Here is a 17,866-nt window from a genome sequence, read left to right as displayed (position 1 = left end):
TGACGAGGCAGATTTTATTCATGAGTTCAACTGATTTATTGGCACAAGCTTACAAAAAAATATAATTTTAAAAAGTTTTATGGTTTATTTGTGTTTAACAAAACTTAAGGTTGTCTCACAAACACACAAACAGAAATATAAACTGTTGTCTGAAGAATGACAGGCATTAGTATTGGAATATACTGTATAAGTTCACACCTATGGTGTTGATTCTAGCTGTTACACAGAGACTCTGAAAACATGGCGAGAGCTACGGAGCAGTACACTAGAAGTGAAGTACATAAGATTTAGCAATAACACATTAGACAATACATTCTACAGCAGGGGTCGGCAATTAAGTTTGGCCTCGGGCCAGATTTTTTCCAAACCATTACATGGCGGGCCACGACCAAAACATTGGCTAATTTATTGAATTAATAGGGGAGGATGAATGGTAGGCGCTCGTAAAATGACAGAACCGAGATAAACTGACACATCTAAGATGAGATCATTGTGCTAATTACGATCCGGCTAGGTTAATTCTTCGAGCACACCTGTTGTTGATGATTAGTATGGCTGGATTGAGTTGTCTACTCACTGATCACAAGCCCTGCGATTGGTTGACGAAATGGAAAAAGAGCGGCTCCATTTTTTTTTTGTAACACGTGTTATGCGCAGAAATGCCCCCTGCCATGGTTTGCCCCCCCCCCCCCCCCCCCACATAATTGCTATTAAATATTATATTATAACATAAATTTAGAGGTTAATGCTTTACAAATTACATGAGACAATGAAATAAAATAAGCAATATAAAAATAAATATGTTGTATATGAAAAAATTGAAATATTAATATTTTTGAAATACATGTATACTTTTATATTGTTTGTTATAAAATTAGTTTCGTTTATATAATTTATCATTATAAAATATTTATTTTTATTATATATAATTATTTATTTGCATATTCATGACAAACCCCTGAAAAATAAATGTGCAAGATGCAAGGATATATGCAAGATCCTTTTCTTTTCCCACGTGAGTCAGTCCGCGTCAGTCGTGCTCTTTAACCAATCAGATGTGACCTGGCCATTTCAACCAATCATAACCCACCAGGAGCGCAGGCTAAATCCTGTTTACATGAAATAAACCTGCTCCCGAGCAGGTTCAAGCTTACGGATAGGTTGCTATGACAGCAAATGCGAGAAGCGCATCAAAGAACGAAACAATCCAAGATCAGGACAAATTCACAACAATCAAATCCAGCTAACTGAGTTAGAGACAGACGAAGAACGGACCCCTGGGTGCTCGCAAAGCACAACAAGACGTCATTGGTTTTTGCATGTTGAGCGTTCGCTCTGCACCTCGCTGATGCGCTTATTCACCCTCGTATCCAGATATAACAAATAAGAATTTAGATAGATTGAAATATTTCTGTTCTGAAAAATGAGGTTTCCAAACAAAGAGTTTTTTTTAGACTGTCAGTCCGATTTAAATAAATATATAATTTATTTATTTTCATTCTCTAGTTTAAACAATTTCACGGGCCAGATGTTTTTGCTTGCGGGCCACATGTGGCCCGGGGGCCGCTAATTGCCGACCTATGTTCTACAGTTTAAACTATGTACTTCATTTTAAACTACGTTACTAAAACCATAAAATGTATATAAGCCATGATCTAAAACCAGAAATGGAGAATAGCGGAGTTAATCCAGAAACAGTGAATGTGTCCGTCTCTAGTTTTTGATTGGCTGGAATGGCCCTTACTTTAGTTTCTGGTTGGCTGGAACTGTTTCAGAGTTCTAATGCTCCTGAAGTCGAGCAAGTGTAGATTTATGATATAAAAGTGAGTGACCAAAAACAAGTTAGCATGCACGCAGGAGAGATTCAGCATGCAAAAATGGGTTTGAAAGCGCACCCGCAACAGATAGAAAGTGGTTCACTGAATGTAAGCATGAATACATACATTTAAATTTAGGTAAAAATATACTGAGACGAATGTGTATTAAATTTTATATTCTAATGCAGTGGTTCTCAAACTTTCAAGCCAGCGACCCCTAATTGAAGATTGACAAAATCTTGTGACCCCCACTGTAAAAAACAAGCAATAAACAGCTGTTCACAGTATTTTGACCACATTTACTATACATCAAAATAATTTTTGCTTACCTTTCAATGGGAGGGGTGTACTTGTTTTTGGCAGCACAAAAGCTTAATTCGTGGCCTGCTAGAGGCAGGATACAGCTACTTGTAGATCATCTTCAACATCAAGACGTGATCGGTATTTATTTTTTGTATAATTATCAGCGGAAAAAGACTGCTCACACAAATATGTAGATCCAAATTGAAGCAGTACATCCATTGCTGCATGACAACTCTGTGTATTTGTCTGCTACTGCAACATAGTGAATACTATTACTGCACTTTAGGAATTCTTTTTGATATTTCCGACGTTTCCTACTTTGGTCTGACGGGGTCTTTCTCTTATGCTTGCTCGATGTACATGGTTCCATGACTCAGGCAAACTGTCCCAATTTTCTCAACATTTTTAGATTTGCAAATAACAAATTTATCCATCTCGGCAGTTGCGGTTTTTACGTGCGCTGTAACAATAACTAGTGAGCCAGTCAATTCAATTCAATTCAATTTTATTTGTATAATGCTTTTAACAATTGTAATTGCAAAGCAGCTTTACACAATCAAAAGAATTATTTAAGTCTGTATGGAATGTAAGTGTGCATGAATCAAGATGAGCCGTTTGTCCCTGGTGAGCAAGCCGCGGGCGACAGTGGCAAGGAAAAACTTTCTGAGAAAGGAAGAAACCTTGAGAGGAACCAGACTCAACAGGGAACCCATCCTCATTTGGGTGAAACAGAAAGCAGTAAATGATCTGCATTTATACAGTGTGTTAGATGGCAGGCAGTTCAGCTATAACAGTTGATGTTAATTGATGTAAATATGGAGTCCAGGTAGTTATTGGAGTTAATATAGCTTTATATCAGAGGTGCCGGCTGCGCATTCAGTGTGATCTGGATTTGTGGTCTTTATGTTAATTAAATTATTAAAACAGACTTTGAGTCTTTCTAAATTTGTGTTAAGCTCGGGGAACAGACACAGTCTCAATATAGTAAACCCTGAGTGGCGACTCTTGCAGCTAGCAGACGGTTGGTTTAATCTGTTTGTCTGTTCCCTTGCCTGGGTTTTGGATTATCACAGATTAACTAGGCCTCTTTTGAGACTATGAGCTATACTACAGGAAATGAGACCAGCACCTTCCCAAGTGGGATGGACACCGTCCCGCCCTAACAGGCCAGTTTTGCCCTCGATATGGCTCCTGGTAATGACTAGCCTATGAATCAGCTGTATGTTTGGAGGAGAAAAAATGAAGCATATGCAGAAAAGTGCACCCTGCCTACAGTGAAGCATAGTGGTGGCTGTGTGATGATCTGGAGCTGCTTTGCCTTCTCTGGTACGGGAAAGCATGTAGAGGGCAAGATGGATTAAATTTTATTTAATTAAATTCAATTTAGTTTGTATAGTCTATTTAACCATTGGCATTGGTCATTGGCATAGGAAGAAACCTTGCAGAAAAGTGCACCTTGCCGACAGTGAAGCATGGTGGTGGCTGGTTGATGATCTGGTGCTTTGCCTTCTCTGGTACGGGCTCAGACTCAACAGGGATTCCATCCTCATTTGGTTAATAACGGGTAGCAGGAATTGTTTTGCAATCATTTTGTGTATTAGCCGGCTGGAAGATCAGTTAAACAGATAATGTCTTTAAGTTAATATGGAGTCCAGTTTGTTATTGGAAGTTGAGGTAGTCTGTAGGAAACTCCAGTCCTGTGCTATTGAACAACTGTATCACAAGTCCTCAAAGAACAGCTGTCTTTATCAGCCAAGGCCAGGACTGTCTTCATAGTAAAGTTGAACTGCATCACAAACAGGCGACACATATCCAACCAGAAGTGAGACACCAGGACGAGCCAGACGGGTCCAGATAGCAGAGGGTCTGGATCACTGGCAGCCTAGGAGCAGCATGTGTAGCTTGACAGAGAAAGACAGAGGGAGGGAGAGAGAGAAAAAGACAGAGAAAAGAAGAGAGGAGAAGAAGGAGAGATAACAGTTAGGTTACAGTTACATAATGTATAAGGTGAATGCATATTTAGCACAGAGTGCAGGACTAACTATGGCAGCAAAACTAAAAGGGAGAGACAGAAGGAAACACAGACATAAGGGCTTCCTGGGATGTAAAGCTGTTGATGCAGCCATTCTTGCGTATGATAACTGGCAATTTATATTACATTATACGGAGGAAAAAACATGCACACTACTCGGTGTTCCACTGAACCGGAACCAGAACTACCTTTTTTTTTATTTGCATATGACCCTTTTAAAGGAGAGGCCGGTCACATATCACATGAGCATTGTGAGAGCACACCTGATACAAACGTTAACAAAAGCAACTAGTCACTTCACAATCAACAAACCTAAGAGAGCATCCAAACATACCAGATAATACTCTGCGTCCATGAGTCCCCCAGATCAGCTCCTTTACCCAAGGCAAATCTATTCACAAAAAGAGAAGCGTCGCTTCCTTTACTATGTCAGAAAACAAATGCTCATTTATGCACTGTCATATTTATATTGATTTTAATAAACGTGCACTAGACCGCGTTCAACTTCATGAGTAGCTCGTTCAGAATCAGGTATTTATTCTACAGTAGATTGTTTGATGTGTTTTTTTTTGTCATACATTTCCTGAAGCCCAGCTTCACTGGAGCTTTATGGGCAAGCACAGAGGAGCTTTTTTCACTGCAGAAAAGCTGGACGGTAATTGGATAAATGCACCAAAATCGTCACTTCCAGGGAAGCTCAGCTTCTCTGGGAGTGAATAGAGCAGTGGGCGGGCCAGGACGCTGGGATGCTGCATGATGATTGGAGGAGTTGTTTAAAGGGTGGAACCCCTTTTTTAAATTGACAGAACGTCTTAAGTATACATCAGCGCTACAGAGATTCGAGTTCAGTCCCATGCGGATTTGCAGGTGAAGTGGTACGACCAACTGTTGCACTCAGTATTGTTTGCTGGTGATATGAACCATTTTTGTTTGTACAAATCATTTAATAAATAATAAAAAAAAATATTATAGCGCTCATGACTTTGCTCCTTGTTTCAGCATTGGAAAGTTAGTTCGTTCATATAATTAAAGTAGCTCGTAGAAGGGGAAACTAGCCATCTAGCAAGCAGTGCATAATGGCAGACAAAGACGGTGCTAATATTGTTGACCTGCTTTTGAGGAGAGACTCAGAATTAAACGGCAGGACAGACCAATGCCCAAGATTGACCTGGTGCAAAAAAAAAACAAAAACAGGTCTTTTCAGCTCTCCTGGTATGACAAGGTGAACTGGGTGCCTGGAAGTGCTGTGACAAAGAAAATGTACTGTTGGCCATGCCTCTTGACGAAACCTTCTCAGGGAATGGGATGTGTTTGGTTAAACGTGCGTTTTGGGGATCTGGGTAACTTTGACAGGACAAACAAAAGGCATGAAAAGTGCAAAGAACATAATGAATTTTATGATGGCCTAATATGAGCTTCCACTGTTTCAAAAGCTAGCAGCCGTCACTGCTATGTGTATATATAATATATAGGTTCTTTCTTATGTATTTTAGATTGACCCCAAGATGAAGGGGACTGAGCCCAGCTCTCCTCAGGGTTCCATAACTCTTCCTGCTTCCCTCACAGAGAACCTCACTTCTCAGGAACAGCAATTGGCCTCAAGAGTACAGTTTAATTTCTATCAGAAGACCACTCTTTTCCAGGTAATTTTTGTAATAAATGTACTGTATGATATTTTATTTCCTTAATTCACATATGCATAATACATGGCTGCATTTGGCAGGGTTATGAGGTCAATCTGTGTATGTGCATTTTCATACGCATGAATATAATATGCATGCATTTTCTCATGCCAATCTGTAGGATAAGGCATTAAACATGAGCCGACTGATCAGTGGGGTTCTTGGCTCCACTGTGGCTAACTTGTCCATCTCTAATTTGAGAGAACTAATAGTTTTTACCTTGAACACAGAAACTTTTCCCGTAAGTAAAAGAAGACTGTAAGTATGCTTAAAATGCATTTTTATCTTGGGTGCATGGTAAACAAATGTCTAACATTACTGCTTTTAATATTGTCACTCTTAATCTCCTCAGGTTAACTCGTCGCGTTTATGTGTATTTTGGAAGTTCGACTTAAATGGTGAGGACTATTAGTAATCAGAATAACAAAAATGGTGGAGGTAAAAAAGAAGAGAAAAGTGGAGCTAAAAAAAACAGAGAAACATATTTGGAAAAAGCATTTTAAAAACCTCACACATCAGCATTTTAGTGCTACTATGCACTTTCAAGTGCAGTGCATCTAGAAGGAATTATTCATACACAGTTTGTCATTTTGTATATATCTTCTATATAACTGTTAAGGATAGTTTGGTTAACTTAAATTTCAGAATTTATATATGTCATTAAATATATTTAACATTTCTATACATACAGTGGTGTGAAAAACTATTTGCCCCCTGCATGTTTGTCACACAAAATGTTTCTGATCATCAAACACATTTAACTATTAGTCAAAGATAACACAAGTAAACACAAAATGCAGTTTTTAAATGATGGTTTTTATTATTTAGGGAGAGAAAAAATCCAAACCTACATGGCCCTGTGTGAAAAAGTAATTGCCCCCTGAACCTAATAACTGGTTGGGCCACCCTTAGCAGCAATAACTGCAATCAAGCGTTTGCAATAACTTGCAACGAATCTTTTACAGCGCTCTGGAGGAATTTTGGCCCACTCATCTTTGCAGAATTGTTGTAATTCAGCTTTTTTTTTGAGGGTTTTCTAGCATGAACCGCCTTTTTAAGGTCATGCCACAACATCTCAATAGGATTCAGGTCAGGACTTTGACTAGGCCACTCCAAAGTCTTCATTTTGTTTGTCTTCAGCCATTCAGAAGTGGATTTGCTGGTGTGTTTTGGGTCATTGTCCTGCTGCAGATGGCCGGACATTCTCCTTCAGGATTTTTTGGTAGACAGTAGAATTCATGGTTCCATCTATCACAGCAAGCCTTCCAGGTCCTGAAGCAGCAAAACAACCCCAGACCATCACACTACCACCACCATATTTTACTGTTGGTATGATATTCTTTTTCTGAAATGTGGTGTTACTTTTACGCCAGATGTAACGGGACACGCACCTTCCAAAAAGTTCAACTTTTGTCTCGTCGGTTTACAAGGTATTTTCCCAAAAGTCTTGCCAATCATTGAGATGTTTTTTAGCAAAATTGAGACGAGCCTTAATGTTCTTTTTTCTTAAAAGTGGTTTGCACCTTGGAAATCTGCCATGCAGGCCGTTTTTGCCCAGTCTCTTTCTTATTGTGGAGTCGTGAACACTGACCTTAATTGAGGCAAGTGAGGCCTGCAGTTCTTTAGATGTTGTCCTGGGGTCTTGTGTGGCCTCTCGGATGAGTTGTCTCTGCGCTCTTGGGGTAATTTTGGTCGGCCGGCCACCTCTGGGAAGGTTCACCACTGTTCCATGTTTTTGCCATTTGTGGATAATGGCTCTCACTGTGGTTCGCTGGTGTCCCAAAGCTTTAGAAATGGCTTTATAACCTTTACCAGACTGATAGATCTCAATTACTTTTGTTCTCATTTGTTCCTGAATTTCTTTGGATCTTGGCATAATGTCTAGCTTTTGAGGTGCTTTTGGTCTACTTCTCTGTGTCAGGTAGCTCCTATTTAAGTGATTTCTTGATTGAAACAGGTGTGGCAGTAATCAGGCCTGGGGGTGACTACAGAAATTGAACTCGGGTGTGATAAACCACAGTTATTTTTTAACAAGGGGCGCAATCACTTTTTCACACAGGGCCATGTAGATTTGGAGTTTTTTTCTCCCTTAATAACGTAAACCTTCATTTAAAAACTGCATTTTGTGTAATTATGTTATCTTTGACTAATCGTTAACGGTTTTTAATGAGCAGAAACATTTAAGTGTGACAAACATGCAAAAGAATAAGAAATCAGGAAGGGGGTAAATAGTTTTTCACACCACTGTATATAAAGGTACCATCCTGGCGCATTGGTTAAAAATGTCACCTTGCACCTCTAAATGTCACCTCCAGTCCTGTGTGTATATTTGTAATTTGCATAGTCTAATTTCCTCCCAGAATCCAAAGTTATACACAATAGGTTGGTTGACGGTTCTGAATTGCTAATAGTGTGTGACTGAGAGTGTACGTTCCCAAGGATTAGTTTCAGGCCCTCCATGACACAGAATAATTGGTGTAAATAATGGATAGATCATTGGAATAATTAAATGTATAAAAAATATTTTAAATATATAATACTTATCTGTAAATTACAGAGGTCCCTCGGCCACACTTATTTTTTGCCATATGCCGAGGCAAAAACACTTATGATTTTGCCTCGGCATATGAAGCATTTTCGGTATATTAGTTACAGTACCGAGCCGAACCAAATGCCTGATGTATTTTTGCGTAGTTTTTGACAGCTTGGATGGATTTGGTGATGTATCATTTTCAGGTTTGACAGTGTTGAGTTTAGAAAGCATTTTAGGCGTGCGGTGCCAGCACGAATAAATACACAAGAAACAATGCAAAGAAGACTGAGCAACAAAATTGTTTCTGCCCTTAAGAAAATTAATCCCATCCTGTTACTGACTGCTGACTGTACATAACCGAGCTTAGGGTAAGGAAATTCATTGCTAAGGCATTTGAATGAAAAAGGCGCAATCCGTGGCAGGGGGCATTTTAGCGCATGACACCTGTTAAGTATTGCGTATGTCCGGGAGCAATTCAAAACTTGTTTGCGTCAGTGGAAAGCAAATGGAAGCTAGTTAACTTTTTTAAGTGAGGTAAATGAGGTTTAATGTGTACTGTATTTATTTCATATTTAGATTTTTTTCAATTTTTTTAATATGCAAAAAATATAATTAATTCGGTACCCATAGTCCAAAGAGCTGCAGATTAGGGTCATTTTTGTTCCCAAATTGCCTGTAGTGTGTGAGTGTGTGTGCCCTGCGATGAATTGGCACCCTAGGGTGTACCCTGCCTCGTACTCTAAGCCTTCTAGGATAGTCTGAGTAAGTGTTGTAAATCGTTAATTTTGGTACCTAGAGCAGATTATCTGCATTTACATTATTTCTTATGGAAATAGGCGTTTTGCAATATAGAAATCCTCCTTAAGAACTCAGAAAGGATTAAATTTGTATGCCGAGGTATCACTGTATATCAATAAATTATTTGTAGTTTGTGTTGTCAAAACATTTGGTCGTTTTTCCTTATGTATATACATGTTACATTGATCAAATTTAAGGTACTTATTAAACTATTTGACTGTGGTGTTTATATTAAGGTGGCTCTGGTGGCTGGAGCACAGACGGCTGCATAGTACTGAACTATACTAAAACTGAGACGATTTGTGGCTGTAACCATATGACCAGCTTTGGTGTGCTCTTGGTAAGAGAAACCTTTCTGCCTTATTTCTTTAGTGGTAAAAAAAAAAAAAAAAAAGAATTTACACTCTCCGCTGAAAAATGCTGTCTAAATTTAAATAAGTGAATACTTTAGATAATTTGATTAAGATAATTACTGTAGTAAATAATATGTTGTAATTGGCAACAATTTAATAAACAGTAAGTGATGCAGTGAGTAGATTTTACTTGTTTTTAAACATCTGTGTTTAAGACGTGTTAAGTGGTTGTGGAAACGATATTATTATTATATTATGAGTAACTCGGTCTGCGAACATTTTGCAAAAGCAAAATTTTAAAATAAATATTAACTTAATAAACAAGCGCTCAGTCGCAGAATGCATACGTCACTCGTATAGTCAACATCCATGCATGCTTGTACTCTTTACGTGTGTGCCTGCGTAAAGCATTTAATAATTTTTTTTTTAATTGTGTAGTGACTGTTCTTTAGCAACTGTACTGCAACAACGCCCCCAATAAAGAGGTAAATAAGGGTTAAAAATAAATGTAGCAGTGCTTAGAATCTGTTTAACGACCTGCAAAGCCACATTTCCGTAAAATCCTTAAAAGGAGGCAAAGGGAAGTGTAATTAGAGAGGTTCCTTGTCAAAGAAGTTTACCGACAGAGCATTGATTCCATTAGTGTGTGTGTTTGGACGCTTGTTTGTGCGCGTGTATGAAAGTCTTCCTGCACAGCCCCCCACCCCCTCAACTCTCAGCCACAATTCATTTCAAAGCTAAAATTGCCAGTTAATTTTTTTTTTACTTTCATATTTTGTATTTATCAGTTTTATATGAATCTTTAATTTACGAGTGAGAAAGAACATCTACAGATGTCACCATTAAAAACGCACGTTTTGAGAAAAGGGATCTCGCGACTTGCCGCAGCTTTGCTTGCCTTAACGAAACGCAGCGTTTTGATCAAAGGGATGATAAACACGTGCGGAAAAATGCAGACATGAAGGACTATACTCGACAAGAATATAGAGAATAAGAATCATGTTTATAATAAGATAATTAATTAAATTATAAAATTATATCAAATAAGAACTTTATCTAAAAGCCAGACCGACCAAATTTCTCATTCACTGCTGAAGTAGTTAAATATGCTTATACTGTAGATACGTAAGGTTACAATTTAAAAGTACCATCACAAGTAAATTACAAACGGCATGTAAAATATTATTTAAACAGTATTAGACACACTATTTGATATGGTAGTATATATGCAATGAAAAAGCTATTTACACATGAGTGCTCAAATGTAAAGCAAACACAATTATTAATTTATTGTGTATATTTAACTTCATTCAGCCGTTTAAGTTATAAGAAAAAAAAACGTTCCTACTGTACCAGCCCACTATTATTTTCTGTTCAAATTTAAAGATGCCCGCGTGTGTGTGCAAATAGACAAATTTTACAAAGAATACAAAAGTGTATAATCTTTTATAAAGTTAGCCTAATACAATATTGTTTCCAATGCTGAAGCAAACATGATTCTGTTTTAGTCTATTCTATGAATACAACACGACAGCGCACTCTGAGGTGAAGCGCACCCACAGAACCCCCAGTTATGCCTCTTCTCACCTTTCAGGTGTGAAGTTATCAAACCGGTTTCGCTGAAAGAGGAATTCGCAGAATTGGGGGTTTTAAAACAAAGACCGAGCAGACGTCTCTGCCCAAAATGTTTTTCACCAGCAAATTTTCAAATGCAGATTGACCTTTATATCAACCTACAGTTTATGTGAAACGCGCATCGACACACCCAAACTTGCACACAATCTCTCCAGTACATGTATTTGTCTTTGGTGCATTTCTGTCCGAGAATGTCTGCATTATTATTAATTGCGCGATTAGCAGCGATTGGCAACACATTTTTACGCTTTAAATAAGATATGTTGGCATATTCACGAATCAGGACATTCGCATAGTTAACACTATCAGATTATAAGGGAGCCTACTATCAGGTAATGAAATTAATTTAGGACCATTTAAACTGACGCATTGCCGTGCCTTTTATTAATCTGTCCCTGTTAAGACATTACAAAAACTATAGAGAACGCACTGGATTCTGGAAACTAAACCAAAAAACCAAAGGTGCTCTCGGGCCTTATGCCCTTACCGAGGATTTATAGGAAGAGAGAGTAGAGTTTGTCCTTTGTGCGCTTTAAACCGAAGCCGTGCAATAAACTGATGCATGTCTCTCCCTCACTTTCTCGCCGGTGTCTTGGCGACTTTCAAATTACTGGAATTTAGTTAAGAACTGCACAGCGCGTTAATAAAATCTGGAAGGATGGTGTTGATCTGTCAGCTTCATGGAAGAAATGTACTTAATGTAGTTAAATAGTCATAAATGAATGTGGTTAGAGGTCACTTAAATTGTTGAAGTTGCATTGCAAAAAAAGGTAAAGCTTACAACTAAGTTTAATAGTAATATAATTACCGTATAAACAATGTGACATCTCCGTAACAATGAGGGGCAGAACTGCACAAAACTACTCTGCACTTACTTTGTGTAAAACAAGCATATCCGCAGACTGCTACCCCATGGAGTACTGAACAGCAACAACATTCAGCTGGGATGCGCTGCACCTGGTGGTGTGTCTATTTAGGGGCCCCTTATACCTGCACACTTCGTGCGATCATTAGGTAGCACCGGTAAAGGTATCAGGGCTAAAGACAAAGCGCACTTTAACGAGACAAAGACCAAGCCTCAGTCTTCCTTAGAAGCTGCTGTTATTGAGAGAGAGAGAGTGGCACACCATCAGTTAAGCGTGCGCTCTGAGTTTAAGTTAAAAGTGCAAAACACAAAAAAAACCCACATAAATCTGGATGTGTGTAAAAGGTTGTAATGGGCAGGTTTATTTTTTGTTTTCAGAGCCCCATCTGGTCTCGAGGAGACGACACAGCTTTGATAGTTTTTTCAGTTTTCTTTGATTTGCTTTTTAGTTACTTATTAATAATCCCATCCCATATTCCCAAATGGGAAATTTCTCATAAGCACTCTCTATTTCATTGGCCCCCTCAGAAACTCTGCCTAAGGGCTCTTATATTATTCCATTCCGTGGTGCAGCTCTCTAATCCGCACCATGTAACAATCTCTGGAATACTTAACCAGAAATAATTAATAACACAGACTGTCTAGCCATATTCAAATCAAATGCTGAGACTTTAATTACAAGCACTTATCCCACATAATGTTAAGCTGCACTTAAATCTTTAACATCAATCAGCCATAATATTAGCACTCTAAAACATGAAAACGTTATCAATTATATACCAGAAAACTGGTGACATGATCATGGGCCCATGGGAATCAAAGGCCAACCGCATTTGGTGTGAACTTATAGAAACGACCAAATAGGCAGCATTCCAGGAGTTCAGATGGGTTGAAGTCAGGACTTTAAAAATTTTTTCAAACCATGCCTTTACAGAGCTCACTTTGTGCATAGGATCATTGTTATACAGCATTGCTATCATAGAGGGTAAATGTTTATTTGTTTTGGTGTAATGTGTGTAATTATTTAACTGGCTATTTCTTTTATATATATATATATATAATTTAGGACCTTTCCAGAGGCAAGATAAACAGTCCTTTACAGAACATCATCCTAACCTACATTACCTATATTGGCTGTGGCATCTCTGCCATTTTTCTCTCTGTCACCCTGATGACTTATCTGGCATTTGAGTGAGTTTTGCAAGTATCCCACATTGCAAAAGTAATAGAAATTATATTAACTGTTTTACTGCAAAACTATGAAAGTAGTTCATTCAAAATTATTGATTGGAAAACCAGACTTGGCAAAAAGCACACATGCATGCACTTGGGTCTTGTACAGTAGTTTTTATCTCTGTTTAACTTTTTATTACTGTAAAATGCTTCATAAGATCCACATTTTGCAAACCAGTTCTAACGATATTTCACAAGTCATTGCCAAAATGAGTAAAATTTTAAAAATGGCCTTTATAATGTTTTGCAGCCAAACTTTACATATAACTTAAATGTTTTTTTTATTCGTAAGAATCATTTAAGCAATCAAATTTATGTACTATTTGATGAGTGCACATCTTCATTCCTGTAAGAACAGTATTTATATCTTCTCTTGTAGGACACTGCGTAAAGATATTCCATCAAAAATTGTAATCCAGCTATGTTTGGCTTTGCTTCTGTTGAACCTGACATTCCTATTGGATGCTTGGCTGGCCCTGTACCCAAATATTTTGGGTCTTTGCATCTCCACTGCTTTCTTTTTGCACTACTTCCTGTTGGCATCTTTTACTTGGATGGCCATGGAGGCTATCCATATGTACATGGCCCTTGTTAAAGTTTTCAATACCTATGTGTCCCGCTTCATGGTCAAATTAGGACTCGCTGGCTGGGGTATGTGTACAAGTCGTGTATTTCTGTAACTTTTACATAGCTAGTTCTATCTAATAAATCATTATTTTTTCCTTTGCATCTAAGGTATTCCTCTAATTGTGGTCATTATAGTCATCGCTATTGATAAAAACAATTATGGACTAGTGTCTTATGGGAAGTTTGAAGATGGAACCTCAGATGAATTGTAAGAGCATAATATATATATATATATATATATATATATATATATATATATATATATATATATATATATAAATTTTATTTAGAGTATGGAAATTAGTGTAACAATGTTTTTTTTTTTTTCATGCAGTTGCTGGCTTAAGAATGATACAGCCTACTATGTTGCAGTGGTGGCATACTTTTGTGTTTGTTTCCTACTGAACCTTAGCATGTTCATTGTGGTAATGGTTCAGCTTTGTCGCATTAAAAGGCAAAATCCACATAATCTACAGCATCGCAGTATCCTACAGGACCTGCGGAGTGTGGCAGGTCTTACTGTTCTTCTCGGCCTCACTTGGGGATTTGCCTTTTTTGCCTGGGATGCTGTCAATCTGCCTTTTATGTACCTGTTTGCCATCTTTAACACACTGCAAGGTATGCATTTATACAGTACATGTTCTAACATCTCTTTAACCTTGTACTGTAGTCATAAATAAAGGTATTTGCATTTTTATGATGATCTATCTACAAAGCCAGTAAAATAAAACATTGACAATTCTGTTATTAACAACATTAAGCAATTTGTTTTTCTATCACTGGGCACATTACATACAGTGCATATTTACACACTGTTAAAATTTAGAATTTATTATGTAAAAAAATCTAATCAAGATATATCATGTCAAATGTTTTTCATCTTTGATGTGATGATGTGCCTAAAAATGCAAGCAAATATCAAATAAAAACATCTAATGGGGAAAGAATTATTATAACTTGGTTGCTGATATGTGGACACCCCTTAACACTTTGTTAAAGCATATCTTGCTTTTGTTTTGTTTTTTTAAGCATTTAGTCTTTTGAGGGTAAAGTCAAATTAATTCATTCTTGTTTACCAATAAATAAAACATGCTCCACATCTGTAAAATTGCAAAGGAATCCTTTGTGCACTGGCCAGGCTTACTGGGCTTCAAGTAATTTCTAATGATTTATCTTCTTCTTAAGGTAAAGACCCATGGAATGATCTGCCTGGCCAAAAAAAAGGTCATGCACTGTAATACTTTGTTGGACTGCCTTTTTCTTTGATTATGGCATGCATGCACTGTCACATAGTTTTGATAAGCTTATGCAGTGTCAGAATATTTATTTCCATCCAGAGCCACATTAATTTCTCTCTAAGACCTTGTACTGATGATGGAAAAGTTGCAGACCGCTGTGGAAAGTCTTCTCCAGCACATCCCAAAAATTCTAATTGGGATTTTGGTCTAGATTCTGTAATGGCCACTCTATGTGTGAAAATAATGTCCCCTCCTCCCTGAACCACTCTTTCATAATTTGAGCCCATTGAATGCTGGCATTGTCATCTTGGAATATGCCCACGTTATCATGGCTTATTTATTGGGCACATATGTAAGGTTGGAGCAGGGTAAGTCTCCACTCATCAGACCATACAGTATGAACTTTTTTCACTGCTCCAGACTCCATCCTTTATGCTCTCTTGAGCCTTTTTCAAATTATTCTCACTATTTTCTTAGGGCTACACAACACTTTAGTCCCAATTCCAAAAATGTGTGAAAATTCTCTTACTTTACTATTAAACATAGCTGCAAGTTATAGTGTTGTTTTTTATAATTTGATTCGATTTCTTTAAACATTTAAGTGATCTTCTCTCACGATTATTTTTTTTCTGACGACTTTTCTTTATTAAAGATGATGGTTTACCATTATCCTTCCAGGTACCTTTTAATAAGGTACCAATTTTTAGTAGTTTCCACAATTTTTAGATGTTTTCTTTGGTTGATGTTAAGAAATTAAAATCCATTCAAAGTTAAATAACTTGTTGCCAGCTGAAATATATTATTAACTGCAGTAATCTATTCGAAGGCTTTTAACTATTTGTTTAGTTAAATACAGTTAGTGACTTTTTTTTTTTCACATTCACATTTTTTGCAAACTCTTTGCATCTATGGCTTCAAAAGGCAGATGTCAAGAATAAAATGTATCATTAACATATGCAACCGGTTTATTACATAGTATAGTTTTTATTTTACATTTTTTCTATTCATAAAACTGCCTATTTGTTTTCCCCTTAATTTAGTTTGTGGCTATATTACTGTAAAAATGTAAACTATATACCCACTGTACTATTTATGTTACAGATTGTAAAAGTACAATTCTTATACCTAAAGCCCCATTTGTCTTTTGCAGGCTTCTTCATTTTTGTGTTCCATTGTGCTGTGAAAGAGAACGTCAGAAGACAGTGGAGACTACACCTGTGCTGTGGAAATCTGAGGCTAGTTGAAAACTCAGGTGTGTTATTTATCCAATGTTTTCAGATAGCAATGAAATGTTAGTGTGCATCAAAGCTTTGATTTATATGATTATGTGATCCATTTATGTGTGTTAAAATTTGAGTTCAAACAGAATGTTCTTACATTTGTCATTCAGACTGGAGCCACACTGCTACACAGAGGATTAGGAAATCCACCGTAAACAGAATTGCTTCTTCATTCAGATCAGTGAAATCATCCAAGTCCAACAACTCATCTAGTACCTTCTTAGTCACTGACAGCTCAGGATTAGACAGGTCAATGGGTATTGGTAAGTGCAGGCCTGTCTTTTAATCTATTCATTACATATATTCCACTCTGTCAATTTGTCTTTTAAACAATCAACATCCATCTCCCACAGCATTTAAATTTTTATCTTGACAAGATACTTATAACTGCCAGTTGCCTGCCTACCTAATTTTTCATTCCTTATTACAGGCAGCCCATTAGATGACCGTGAAATCACAGAGCAGGAGGAACCCAGTTCAGATGTTGTTCTGAATGAGATTAACCACAGGTACAGGAGCCAGAGATCCCTCTGACCTAAAATGCAACAATAAAAACTATGTTGTAATTTAATTTATGTTTATTTTTTTTTTTACATGTGTATGTTGTACACAAAAAACATTATAAATATATATAGTGCCCAGAGATGAATTGGCACCCAGTCCAGGGTGTACCCTGCCTCATGCCCCAGAATAGGCAACCCTGCCTACAGGATAAAGTGCTATAGACAGTGAATAAGTGAGTGATACAGAGTGTGAAAGAAAAGGAAACATAATCTGACATTATACTTGACGGCTGTTTATTTAGCAATATTGTATAGAATTTACTTAAATAATTCACTATTGGATTAGCTATTAAAGTACAAATTTATTTCATAGTGGATTAAAATGGTGTTTAATTAGGTGTATATGTTTTAAATAAATGGTTCATCCTTACATACCATGAAATCAATGAAAATTTTGAAAACATAAAAATAAAGCTTTCTTTGCAAATCAAATGGGTGGCTTAATTTTTGAAGATCAGTTACTAATCGGACAAAAACACTGTGGTACTGTATACAAGAGTCAATGTACCACTGGACTACCATGGTACCTATACCATGGTAAAAGATCTTATGGGTATATAAAATTTTATAATTAAATAATAATGTTCTACTAGATCCCTTACTTAAACATTTTAGTTACAGTTAGTTGCATAAATTTTGGTTATGTTTTGTTTTCGCATTTGGCCCTTTGTACACCACAACATTAAATTAAAAATCAAACACCCAAGATGTGACTGAAGTCAAGACTTTCAGCTTCAACATACGGTGTTTGAAAAAAGTGTGCCATTACCCATTCCAGTGCTTTGGGTCATTATCTGTCAAACATGACATCCTGTCATGTTTGACAGATAATGTGGTTGCTCTTATTCGTATTTACTTCATAAAGCTGCTTTTTGAAAGTAGACTTGGACAATGTCACTTTACCTTC

At 37.1% G+C, this 17,866-nt stretch overlaps 1 protein-coding gene across 2 annotated transcripts in view; it reads left to right on the top strand.

Annotated features, from left to right (window-relative positions):
* The window catches only part of LOC128545372 (adhesion G-protein coupled receptor G2), a 64,293-nt gene extending 47,326 nt beyond the window's left edge, over positions 1 to 16,967 (top strand). For both annotated transcript variants that reach the window (XM_053515588.1, XM_053515587.1), the window contains 11 exons: positions 5,646 to 5,795; positions 5,956 to 6,075; positions 6,187 to 6,232; positions 9,402 to 9,505; positions 13,085 to 13,209; positions 13,631 to 13,902; positions 13,987 to 14,086; positions 14,213 to 14,496; positions 16,267 to 16,368; positions 16,507 to 16,659; positions 16,827 to 16,967. In XM_053515588.1, the coding sequence (XP_053371563.1) occupies positions 5,646 to 5,795; positions 5,956 to 6,075; positions 6,187 to 6,232; positions 9,402 to 9,505; positions 13,085 to 13,209; positions 13,631 to 13,902; positions 13,987 to 14,086; positions 14,213 to 14,496; positions 16,267 to 16,368; positions 16,507 to 16,659; positions 16,827 to 16,930 (1,560 nt within the window). In that variant the 3' untranslated portion in view covers positions 16,931 to 16,967. The remainder of the gene's footprint in view (positions 1 to 5,645; positions 5,796 to 5,955; positions 6,076 to 6,186; positions 6,233 to 9,401; positions 9,506 to 13,084; positions 13,210 to 13,630; positions 13,903 to 13,986; positions 14,087 to 14,212; positions 14,497 to 16,266; positions 16,369 to 16,506; positions 16,660 to 16,826) is intronic.
* The last annotated feature ends 899 nt before the right edge of the window (positions 16,968 to 17,866 follow it).

This window comes from Clarias gariepinus, chromosome 17, assembly GCF_024256425.1.
Source record: "Clarias gariepinus isolate MV-2021 ecotype Netherlands chromosome 17, CGAR_prim_01v2, whole genome shotgun sequence".
In the NCBI taxonomy this organism is placed as follows: domain Eukaryota; kingdom Metazoa; phylum Chordata; class Actinopteri; order Siluriformes; family Clariidae; genus Clarias; species Clarias gariepinus.
The sequence above is the reverse complement of the archived record's forward strand: the minus strand, read 5'-3'. Positions and strand labels throughout refer to the sequence as shown.